General features: G+C 44.1%; 1 protein-coding gene across 1 annotated transcript in view; it reads right to left on the reverse strand.

Annotated features, from left to right (window-relative positions):
• The window catches only part of RYR3 (ryanodine receptor 3), a 550,597-nt gene that overhangs the window by 30,547 nt on the left and 507,757 nt on the right, over nt 1–12,293 (reverse strand). Inside the window, 11 exon segments of the mRNA XM_079909615.1 lie at nt 2,008–2,136; nt 3,142–3,230; nt 3,679–3,759; nt 4,173–4,190; nt 4,439–4,512; nt 7,331–7,407; nt 8,880–8,959; nt 9,112–9,211; nt 10,080–10,136; nt 11,235–11,286; nt 11,695–11,801. Coding sequence (XP_079765741.1) covers nt 2,008–2,136; nt 3,142–3,230; nt 3,679–3,759; nt 4,173–4,190; nt 4,439–4,512; nt 7,331–7,407; nt 8,880–8,959; nt 9,112–9,211; nt 10,080–10,136; nt 11,235–11,286; nt 11,695–11,801 — 864 coding nt within the window.

Below are 12,293 nucleotides of genomic sequence, written 5' to 3' on the forward strand. Positions count from 1 at the left end.
TACTTTATTTACTTTCTTTTGTAGCTCTAATTTTTCCAGTTTTGGCCATTGGGAGCTCTTTCAGTTGGCTCCTGTATCCCTTTGACATACCCCCATCATTTTTTTTTAGCATTCTCTTGCACTATAGCATTCTCCAGGCTCATCCTGTATGTTTCCAGCCCTAGTTCTAGAATCAGCCATTTCTCTACGGAGCCCTATTTCCTTTCAATGGTATTAGAAACCAAGATCTGGGCTCTAGTTGTGCTTGTTGCTACTGGGGCATCATTTTTTAGGTCCTCCTGGCTGACAGAGCAGCAGAAATATGTGTGTTGTCCTAATCCACGTGTCTACACATCTCCATAAATATTTCCATATGTAACCATTTGTATCTATGTTAAGCTGAACGTGAGTTTAGCATACAAATGTCTCTGACTCTCATTCATTCCCACAGGGATCTTCTATCTCCTCTGCTTGCTCCTCTGTAACTTCCCACTCCAACAGTGAGAAACCTCGTTCACTTCCATTATATATGTATAATGGTTTCAGAATTATTAACACATAGCCACATGGGAAAAACTTCATCAACCAAAGTGCTTATGTACAGCTCCTTTTGCCTTTGGTCTTTCAGACTGTGCTCATTTCCAAAGTTTCTTAGGCCAGCACCTTATTTCCTACCTCTGGAGTGAGGCTGTTTTATATATATGTATTTTATACATTTAGAGTCTTTTATCACATTCTGCCTATGTTCTTTATCCTTAACTCTTCCTTATAGCTTTTTCCTATATTTTTCTACACTTTCACTGGGACTAGTGTTCTAGTATCAAGTTCTAGAAAAGGCTTGGCAGAATTCCCAGGGAAGAGGTGAGCAGGAGAAATTTTGCCTGCGTCCCTAAATCAAGTAAGCTTGTTTAAAAAACACTGTTCATGTACATTTGGTGTCTGATCCCTAGAAGCCTCTAGATTCTTTGTTGAAACAAAACTGGTTGTTGAAAAAAACTCACATTCACCCCAGATACACTTTTCTTTTACATTTGGGTTAAGTGCTCCATAGGAAGTTCTGGAGACTAGGATGGGCTCTGCAGAGAGCAAATCAGATGCTTGTCAGATCAGTTCAATGACCTTCCTACGTATTTCACACGCTGTGAAACTTCAGCTCAGTCACCTGTTCCTAGGTTTATCTCCCTATGTTCTTACAATCCTTGAGTAAAGCATGGATCAATATCTTCCTTAAAATCCTTCTTTTCAAGTCTTAGTCTTGTGTTTATTTTAGTAAGCAAATATGATCTGAGCGTGCCAGTTGGCTCAACATATAGATCTTAAAAAATCTTATATTACATCACAGAGCACCATGATATGGCTACCGATTTCACAGCAAATTCTGCCTGAGGACGTCCTCTACTCCTTTTCACAGTAGCTAGACCACTGTAGGCAATGAGTAGAGAATGCTGTGAACAGAGAAAGACTGCTGTGAGATGTTCAACCTGAAATTTACCTGTTGATGTGACGGCCACTGCACTTAGTTTATGTGCTTCTGAAGTTACCTTTTCCATAGAGTGAATTTCTGACAAATTGGTAGGCTCTCATGAATCCTGTGTTTAATCTCAAGGCTCAAGATAATACCACTTGTCCCTTTATTCCTTCATGCTATCAATCATTCCTCCACTCCACTCTCCATGCTTACTGAACACCTCTGATGTGCCACACATGCTAAAAATGAAGAATTTTAGAACGAATAAGAAATCTTCTGTTGACAAAAAGATTTCAGACTAGGAGGGAAGGCAAAATGTTAACCAGATAAATGCAGATAAAGTGTGACACTGCTATTCACAGGTCACAGTGGGGTCCGTAAACTACAGCTTCTCGTAGAGTGTAGGTACCACTGGTTTCTATTTATAGGTGAGGAATATCGTCAGTGCTATAGCTGGATGCACAGTCCACATATGCAGCCAAGTATTCTGTAGGGAATTAGAACATGGGAAGGTTAAAGATGTTCTCTTTGTTCTCAGGCATGCGCTCTATAGCACATACCTGGATGTATTCCGTAAGAGAATTGAAAATCTGCTTGGTGACCGCCAGGGCTTTGGAAAAATTGTGCTGTCCAGATTCATCAATGACATCCTTCCCTGAATAATACCAGTAGAAGTCACTGATTGATTCCTAAGAACAAAAAAGGAGAGTTTGGTATTTCTCACATAGTGAGAGGGTTTAGTATTTCTCAGTCCATGAAGCTAAACCCAATGTTCGGGAAGGGTACAAGAGCGTCCTACATTTCTGTGACCCCTTTGTTATGACAGGAGCCTGGGACTCTGTGAAGAAGCACAGAGGTATCTGATCCCGAGCACCTTTTAAGTACAGATATTCCCCCTCCGCAGGAAAGAACACATAGAAGAGAGGGCAGCGTTCAGCTGGACCTGGGTGACCATGTTATAGGACAATTTATTCACAATGAAAAATGTACGTTAAAGATAATATTGATCATCCAAATAATCATGATTGCAGCAGCAACATGATAGCTGACACCGTAAGTGCCGGGCGTCGTTCTGAGCACGTTACACGTATTAAACCTCTGCATCTTCACCACCACCCAATGAGACAGTACTACTCATTTTCAATGAGACAGGACTACTCGTTTTATAGATGAGGAAATTGGAACACCAGGAGGTTAAACAGACTGCTCCAGGTCATGAACTGGTGAGCGGCAGAACCAGGTTGAGGAATCAGCAAAGAGAAGAGGGCATCCTTTTTATGTTTGTGCAGATTTTCTTGACATTATTTGGATTTTCCTTCAAACCATCCAACCAGATGACGTCTCAACACTAAGAACTTGTGGACCCATCTTATTCCCGCTTTCTGTACCTCTTTTTCCTAGTGAAAGCCTGTTCCCATGCACAGCTTGCCTGGAGTACTGTGGCTAAGCTTACACCGGCAAAACTAAAGTGAATCAGCAGTTTATAACAGAAGATTTGGTAGATAACCACTCCCCCGACTTCCGTCTTCAAACTCACATTTAGGTGTTTGACTTCCCGTAAGTGTGTGGACATAAGATTACAAGACCTTCCTTACTGAGGCTGGACTGTATCCTGGGCCGTCCCTGAGGCTGTGTAACTGTCTTTAGCTTCTGGAAGTGTATGTGAGGTGTACTACCATCCAACGCCCACTCACCTGCAGACGCAGAAGGTAGTCCACGGTACTGATGATGACGTTCACGGTGGTGGTGTTGCCCATCTGAGTCCGCAGGAAGTTCTGGAAATCTGAGAACACCAGGGTTGGGTCAGAGTCCATCCCTGCAGAGCAGGTGGCTCTAAGCTTCTTCTCAGCTGAGCTCAGAAGAGACTCACCATGTGAAAAGCCTTACAAGGGCACACTGTTTAGGTCCTGAAGGACAGAGCACTGCCCTGAGCCCTCCCCTCCCAGCGGCACCAGAAACTGGACTTAATGAGCCCTGAGGGACCTGACAGCAAGGGGTGGGTGTTTAGCTTCAATATCTGAAGATTCTGGAAGCAACTTAGCCTGGGTGGCACTAAATAACATTAGCCATGAAGTTAAAGGCCATGTTACATAGGGTTTCTTATTAAGGAATGGATTAACTGTTGTTCTTAAATTAGCAACTGGCTGTATGAAATGTGGCAACCTGAAATGAATCAAAATTTTGTACCTGAATGTTGTTGTCCCTTGACAAATCAAATCTGTTCCACTTACCACTGTTATGTCCTTCACAAAGTAACTGTAGGAATCTAAAGAGATCTCGTGTAAACTCATCATTCTGGAGTACTTTTTCACCTTGAAAACACAGAACACTGGTGAGCATCTGTTTGGCTTTTCAACATAGAATACCTTCCACCACACATGACTGCAAAAATGCTAAAGGAGCTGTGTCAGAACAGCGTGGAGAGGGAACTGTGGATGAATGGTGACAGACCCAATTAAAACTGGAACTGAGGCAACACCCAACAAAGCTAGAATTGTTAGCCCCGGGATGCATTTGGAAGGAAAACAGCTAGGCAGTAATGATTCACAGTCCATAACACATGCTTTGGAAGATGGAAGACACTTCTTTAATTAAACAACAAACTGCTGAGTTAAACTCAACATGCAACCACCAAGCCGAAAATGTGTCTGTGCTGAGCCGATTAAATAAGATCTCTTGGGACTCACACACACGGTAGGAGCTCGGGCCGGAAACTCAAACTTACCACGCTCACGAACGATGACTAGAGAAAAACAGAAGGATACAGAGTAAGAAAACCACAGACGTCAAGACAGACTCTCTTTAGCTAATACTGGTTCTGTGAACACATCAGTCTGGATATGCCTTATCAAAACTATGGATGGAAACATCTTGCTGAAATGGAGCAAGTCCTTGGAGATGAAGCAGCAGTGAACAGGGGCTCTAACCAGAAATGGTTAACTAGGATTTGAATTGGAAACAGAGAAGCCTTCACCTTCATCAGTTACTTACGTGTTCCTTCCTCAGTAACCATCCCCAGGCCTTCAGCTTTATTCTGCCTCTCAAATGCATTCAAATCAAGGACACTTGCAACAGACGAAAGAAAACAAGGTTCAGGGCTACACGCACTGGGAAAATGGGTTTTTAACATCAATGAACCCATCAACTAAGAATACCCTGTCCTTGCATTATCATAAATGTGCCAACGTATTGTGGTATGGTTGAGAGTCTAATGATTCCCTGGGTTCGTGCTAAGCCGTGTTGTCCAAGGATGCCTGGAGCTCACAGCCCTTGCCATGTGCAAGGACAGGGGTCAGAAACATGTATGTGATTGTCACTGTTTGTCCAGTTTGAGTCCCTGCTTATGGACGAAGATTTAGAAAGGCTTTCCAAATCAAGAAGGAATAATCTGTTTCTAAGATTTCTTAAGGGAAAGTTTACTTTAAACTGTACTAATTCATGTTCACCTTCCACATTTAGCCTACTTTCTCTGAGAATCACAAGGAATAGCGGCTTTTAGTGCTTAGGATGAATACTGATGGAGAGAGCTACAAAGTTTCAGATTTTTTTTTTTTTTTTTGCGATACGCGGGCCTCTCACTGTTGTGGCCTCTCCCGTTGCGGAGCACAGGCTCCGGACGCGCAGGCTCAGCGGCCATGGCCCACGGGCACAGCCGCTCCGCGGCATGTGGGATCTTCCCGGACTGGTGCACGAACCCGCGTCCCCTGTATTGGCAGGCGGACTCTCAACCACTGCACCACTAGGGAAGCCCCAAAGTTTCAGATTTTGAAGGGCCACACCCTTTTATTCTATCATTCAGGAGCCAAAAGTAGCCAAGATCACGCTTTCTAGAGGCAATGGTGTCCCTAGGTGCTCCTGAACCTGTGACAAGTTGGCTTTCATTTTTGTCCTCACCTTCCACAACCTTCCCAGCCACAGCCACCAACAAAACCTGCTTAGCCAGGAACCTCTAGGACAACCGCAAAGCTATAATGAGAATAATGATCGTGTGATTTCCAACTGGGGCTCACTCCATTTCTCTAATAGGGTCTAACTCCTTAGCCAATAAAAAAGATTTTATGGAACATAAGACCACAAAGTTTCACAAGAATATAGACCTTAGAGAAGCTTATGGCTGAGTCCAGTAAGATTCTGCAAAAGCTCCTCTTCCTTTTATCACTGGGCAAAGGAAATGACTGTTGGATTGGAAAGACTTTGGGGAAAAATCCAACACCCCTTTTCCCCTTTTAGGGAGTCACATATGTTCTGTAATTTAGATGACTTTTAAAGAGAAAGTGAAAATTCCTACTGCCATTATATTGGTTTTCCCCAGACCCTGCTATAAAAAGGGTCTGCTTGATAATACAAAATTATCCTTTGATTTTGGGAGGAGGATACGGAACCAGGACATTTGGACATAGCTGCTTTGAAGCATCGCTGCTGATTCAGGAGACAATCTGTGCGGTGGACATTTCTGACCCTTACTCCATCCCGAAATCCCCATTTCAAATGTTCTGGTTTCTTCAATGCTTAACCATTTTACAAATACACATTATTTTTATAATCAGCAAAAAACCATTAAAATACCTTAAAACTTCTGTTAGAATTCAGTTGGCCTCTAAGGGTATGTCACCTGTCCCTCTAAGCCATCATTATAAATTAGCTTAGCAATATGAAGTACTACAGACTACCAAGAGAACTCTTAGAAAGTTAATCGAGAATATCATGAGCAATACGGGACTGAACTGCCTTGATTTTCGCCATCTTTGAGTCCACATGTACTATTTCACCCTCAGTGAGTCAGGTCTGGCAATGTTACATTTTCTTTTCCTGAGGGAGGTAATAAATGAATTGGCTGTCGGTGGGGGAAAAATGGAGCTGAGGACAAGGGATTGTACTCAAATATGCTCAAATATGCTCCGTATAACCCCAGGGTACAACATTTACCCAATCCAATACGACTAGCAATATTATGCGGTCCACCAAAAAAAGAACATCCATCCTCCAAATTTTCAATTGGACTAACGTTCCAAGTTTAAGAATTATTAATTGGAGGCAAACGAGCTAGATAATTATAACTTTGACTTCTTTCAGAATGAGTTGTAGACGGTTCAAAATACATATGAATCTCGGAGAACAAGCTGACACTTTTCTTAGAAAGATTGCTGGCTTGTTTCTGAAATGAGCAAGTATGGTAACCTTACGACTTTTGGTTACCTATTGTTCATCTGTCAGAGGGTTCAGCCATGAGGGGAGGCTTACGCCACGGGGTAATATAAATGGAAAGTTTAATGCTTTGTTTTTCAGACAATGTCAAAATGTTCCCACGTCAGGATGTGCCTCTGTCAGAATGGATGTGTCAAAATATGTACCCACAAAATATCTATTCAGGCTGAAAGAACTGTTAAGGATTAACAAAGTGCCTAATGGGTCTAACGAACACATAGCCTTGAGTCATACTGAGGGATTCCTCCTCTTTTCCGTTCTTTTCTAGTTTGACTTTTATGAGCATACATGTTTAAGAGAAACTCACTCAGCTCCACATAAAACAACCTAAGAAAAAAGGAAGTAAGGGCGATTCAAACACCAAACAGGTGTTGGTAGGGTGTGTGTGTGTGTGTGTGTGTGTGTGTGTGTGTGTGTGTGTGTGTGTGTGTGTGTGTGTGTGTGTGTGTGTGTGTGTGTGTGTGTAGGTTACATTTTCCCCTCTGAATGCTATTTGAAGGTAATCCTGAGGGCTGCAGGAAACAATACCCATCCTCTTAGCTTTCGGAAGTAGGTACTCCTTTCTCAACAATTCCGTGATAAGCCAGTTTATTCTGTGGCCCTCCCCTACCCCATTCCCCTTTCCCTGAATAGTGAAGAACTTTAAAAAAATGCTATGGGTGGTTTTCCCATATTTACCTGCAAGACTGCATAAGACCAGAAAGGCTTTGAAAGAACCCAGCATCCTTTTTCTCCTTTAGGTAATCTAGCATTTTCTGCAAGGGAGACACATTTAAAAGGGAAAAACAATGAAAACTATGGCACACGTACTAACCCTCCTAATTGTGATGGACAGATGGCAGCCATGCAGGTACACCGAGTCAGATCCAGGATGGTGGTTTGTAACCCTGGGTAAGCATCGAGATACTCCACCTGTGGACTTAAACCTTCAGTGTGCCTGAGCGCCACCCTCCACTTATGGAACCAGAATATTTTAGGGTAGATGTTTTATTTTATAAAGGTCCACTGGTATTGACAGTATAGTGGATCTTTGACATTCATAGATTTACTGTTTGAAGCCTCTTCTATTTGGGAACAGGTGCCAGGACTGGGATATAGTAATGTTTACGGTTGCTGAGGTATAATCTGAACAGCTCATGCAATGATTTTAACGCACTGGACCAAGGAGCTTACCTACTAATGAGCCTAGTTGAGAGCTCAGTATCTCTCTCACAATAAGACTTAGTGTCCTCTGTTCCCTGTTACTGGCAAGCCAGGAACTTTGTCTGACATAATAAGAATTTTCTTTCTTTTTTTTTTTTTTAAAGGGCTCTGTAAGAAAGTCAACTGATGGGGTGGTGGTGGAAGAGAACAGAAAGTGAGAGGTGCCTTTGAAAATGGTAGTTCTTAATGAGAAATTTGTTTGTGATGAGTTAAAGCCTGGGAAAAATTATACGCAATAATGGTAGTCATGGATTTGGAAATTCTCAAAGGCCCTGGGATATAACCCTTATGAATGCCAAAAGTCTTTGAAATTTCATTTTCCTGTGCACACAGATGCTTTTATTTTTAGCCAGAGCCTGGAGTACTCAGGAGACACCAGTGCATTTCTATCTCCTGTAGCCAGTTCCAAATCAGATTGCTGAATGAACTCCATGTGCCAGACGCTCCACTTTGTATGTCTTTGTGTGTTCCCTCATTTAATGCATGATGGCAGGAGTTTTTATTTGCATTATTCACTGCTACACCCTCTACCCACAGAAGAGAGCCTGGCCCTAGTGCATAGTCAACAATCACTAAACAGCTGTTAAATAAATGAATAAATGAATGAATGAGTGAACGAACAATAGGTGTGTGGGGTTATGAACCTCACTTAACTGATCAGGCCCCTTTTGCTCACAGTAAGGCAGCTAATAAGGGAAAGGGTCGAAATAAAAACCTAAGGCTTAGAAAACTTCCTCTAGAGCATATTTTTGTAGAAATGATGAAAAAAATGTAATGTTTTTCTTTTTGAAGCCTAGGTAAGTCCTCTTTACTAAGCATACCTTTGTCTAAAGACTCCTAGTCCTGGTTTTATCTGTGTTCCCAGTTACTCTGATATAACTGGTCACTAAGGACAAAACACCAGCAAAGGTGATTCTGGGCGGCCACCTCTGTAGCAGAGTCAACATCTCTTCCCTGAAGTGTGACAGCTGTCAAATGGAAATACCCCAGGAAGTCTGCCCCACCTCCTGCAAGCCCCCATTACCTGCTGCACGCCAGCGTTGCCCCCATTCAGAATGGCGATCCCCAGCTTCAGAGTCTCCACCACCATGGGGCTCATCTCACCTGCCGTGGTAAAGATTCCGTTGAATCACCAAGGAAACAGAGGGTAAATCACATCTACTGGGCTTTACCTGGACCCGTTAATAATGACGTCACGTCATGGTGTGACATCTCTGTGGTAGCTAAGGGGCCCGTGTAGAAATCCCAGAAATCACCTTTGCTGGCGCTTATCATCTGAAGGACCATCTCTGCGGCTCCACGCTCATGCAGCCGAGCTTGCTGATAGAGGGTTTTCTGCTTTTCCATTTCTTTCTCCTAGAAAAAAAAAAAAGCGGGAAAAGATCTGTTTACCCCCAGAGAATCCACCGTGGTCAGGTGAGTTGAGAGAGAGAATCTTTACTTGCCTAAGAAGGCAACAAACATAATTTTGAACAAAACAGACTTTGGAAGTTTATTTTTCGATGCTGTCCAGCTTTCCAAAACTGTCCACCCATAATTTACTCACCTTTCGATGCGGAATTTTCTACTTTTTGTACTGATAGGTAACACAGTCTGTTCCCCTGTGATACTATAATTATAGGAAGTGACCCCAGATTAAAATGCGCTTGCTTTCAATGTTCAGTCATACAGGAAAACCTGCTGAGGGCTCAGCTGGAGTTTATCTGTAGGAAACACCCACTTACCCAGAATGCTCAGACCACACTTAACTGAGACTCTACCAGCTATGAGATGCTAGAATGTCAAGGCTTTCCAGAACTGTAATCGTCTTCATTTACTTTTACTGTTGTATACTTTGTCTGTAAAACAGTACAAGTAAACTCATGTCGCTCTATCTTGAGAGATTCAGGGTCCTGCACTGCCTCAAAATTAAGATTGTGATTAAGTACGTTTACAGACTAACGGTGCAAAAAACCATCCAGTGTCTCTACCGCTGTGAATTTTCACTTTTGAACGTTTGAATGTGCCCTTCTACGGCCCCTGTTACCACCACACTTGGGTAGAGGTAGGAGATGTTCCAGAAGAGCAAAGCTGTGGGGCCGTTTGCTGACTGAGCCAAGAGACAGACAGCAACCACAACTAATGTATTTGCCGCCAGACACCTGTGGCGGGTGAGCCATGTGGCTAATGTCAGCACCCACCCCTGAAGGCCCTCCTGCTGTCTTCCATCTTAGTGAGAACTTACTTCAAACGTTTTTTCCTTGTCTTCCTCCCCTTCTTCGTCTTCCCCACTCTGACAACTCTGAATTGCATGCAGCAGGGAGAGGAGGAGACAGACAATCAAATTAAAGGTGAGCCTTGTATGTATATGTATGGCTGGTTCACTTTGTTATACAGCAGAAACTCACACACCATTGTAAAGCAATTATACTCCAATAAAGATGCTAACAAAACAGAACAAAACAAAAAGGTGAGCCGTGTAAACAAGACTCTACTGTGTGAGGAAGGGGACAGGATGTAATTCACAGGTACCTCAGGACCTCAGCACTCTGTAAAACCAAGAACATTTGGACCACTGCAGGCAACATTCAACTATAAAGGCCACCTTTGCAGTTACCACGGGGTTCAGAAATGAGAAACGGGAACACAGCCGAGATCACACAGTCAATGGGGACCCATCGGGTTTAACCACAGACCTGAACTCTTCTACTTAGTGAAGTTCTGGTGTAAATCGAGAGACAAGAGCACAGGGAGCTGGCCTTTCTCAACAAGAACCAGGGGCTTGGACAAAAGATTAGGGAAACCCAGACTGTGAATCCCAAAGTGACCCCGTGGTGCAGCTGGCAGGGGAACGGGCGCTCCTGTACCCCAACCTACCCCCCTTGCTGCCCGACATGAAGTTCTCCCATTTGAGAAGCAGCAGTTTGCTTAACCACTTGGCATTCCAGAGGCCACCGTCCCTCTCTGTGACACAGAAACATCATCTCTGGTCACTCCATCTCTTCCAGAGCACTAGGAACTTCCTGTAGTCTCTAGGCCTGTTTCCAAATGTACCGGACTTCCTTCACCTACAGATGTGTCTGAACAGCTGGACGTGTTCTGAGCACTGAGTAAAAATACGAGGATGAAGTGGATGCCTAAGCCCTGATTAGCTGGTTCAGAAGCATCATGAGAACCCAGCCACCAGACCCACTGTTTCTGCAAAGCTTCAAGGTTTCTATAGGATGATGGGAGAGTGGCTTATTAATGCTGCCCGTACGGCACGTGAACTGTGCGAGGCCTGGAGCCCAGGCCATGACCCAGTCCCAGGCCTGCTGCTTCCTGGGACAGCTTTCATGTGCCTGAAGAGGTCTAAGGGAAATAGAAAGACTGAGACAATGGGCAGAAAACCCACGTGTACCTTGGCCATCATGCTGGCATAGGAGGTGTACAAAGGGTCGTCTTCCAGTTTGCTGGAAAGAATGGAGGAAATATTTAGCAGGCTACCTTTGGACCCAGCAGGAAAGACCAAGTGCCGTATAAATCTTCAATGTACTAGTGAATTAATTAGAAACTCCCTCCCTCCCCCCGATTCTTAGAAACCACTGTGAAAATCTGAATCAGCCTTGGCTTGACATGGAATTCAGGGAGGAAGTTACAATTTCAGGCTGCTTCATCTTCAGACTCAGTGTCAGGCGTTATGACGAAAGGGCTTAGGTAGTTCCCCTAGAGGTTTCTTGACGGCCAAGAACAGAGCAGCCAGGAGGGCTGCTCAACTCTGGCATCCCCTCTGTGCACACTGCAACCTGCGGGAGGACGGTTTGGGGTCGACACAGCTGTGCCTGTGCCTGGGACGAGCAGGGCGCTCCGGCAGTGCTGACCTCCTCTCTGTGAGAGCATTGCGGCTAAAGTGGAGAATGATCTGATGAAGTGGGTCCGGCTGCTTTTCTGTCTCCTCCGCCTCTTCTTCTTCCACCTTGGGAGATCTCTACACAAACCAAGGCAGACAGGTTTTAGGCACGGATTCCAGCACATGGCACACCACCGCATGCGAACAAAGGTAAGAGCACCAGGCACAGAGCGCATCACCTCAAAGCACAGAGAGAAACCGCGACGTCATATGTTTATTTCAGGACAGAAGCCCTAAGGATGCAAGGTCTGGGAATGAAATATATGTATTTTTCAGCCAATTAAAGAAACACTGCAGTTTGGGGGGTTAAAACGAAATGAAAGGAAAAGCAAAAGCCTGACCGCAGGGGAGGCGCTACAGACCCGAGTCAGCAGAACTCTCATGCAAGCTCTGGGCACCCTCGGTCAGGAGGGAAGCCCTGGAGAGTCCCCGAGAGGCCGTGTCTCTCTGTCAACACCTGACATTCCTCTTGGAGAGCTGGGCTGGGAATAGGTGTTGGGCAAGAGTTATAAAGCACTGGGGCTGTTTTGGGGTCTATTACTATTCTAGACTCAACCCACGGAAACAGTT

The sequence above is a fragment of the Stenella coeruleoalba genome (assembly GCF_951394435.1).
Source record: "Stenella coeruleoalba genome assembly, chromosome: 2".
NCBI lineage: Eukaryota > Metazoa > Chordata > Mammalia > Artiodactyla > Delphinidae > Stenella > Stenella coeruleoalba.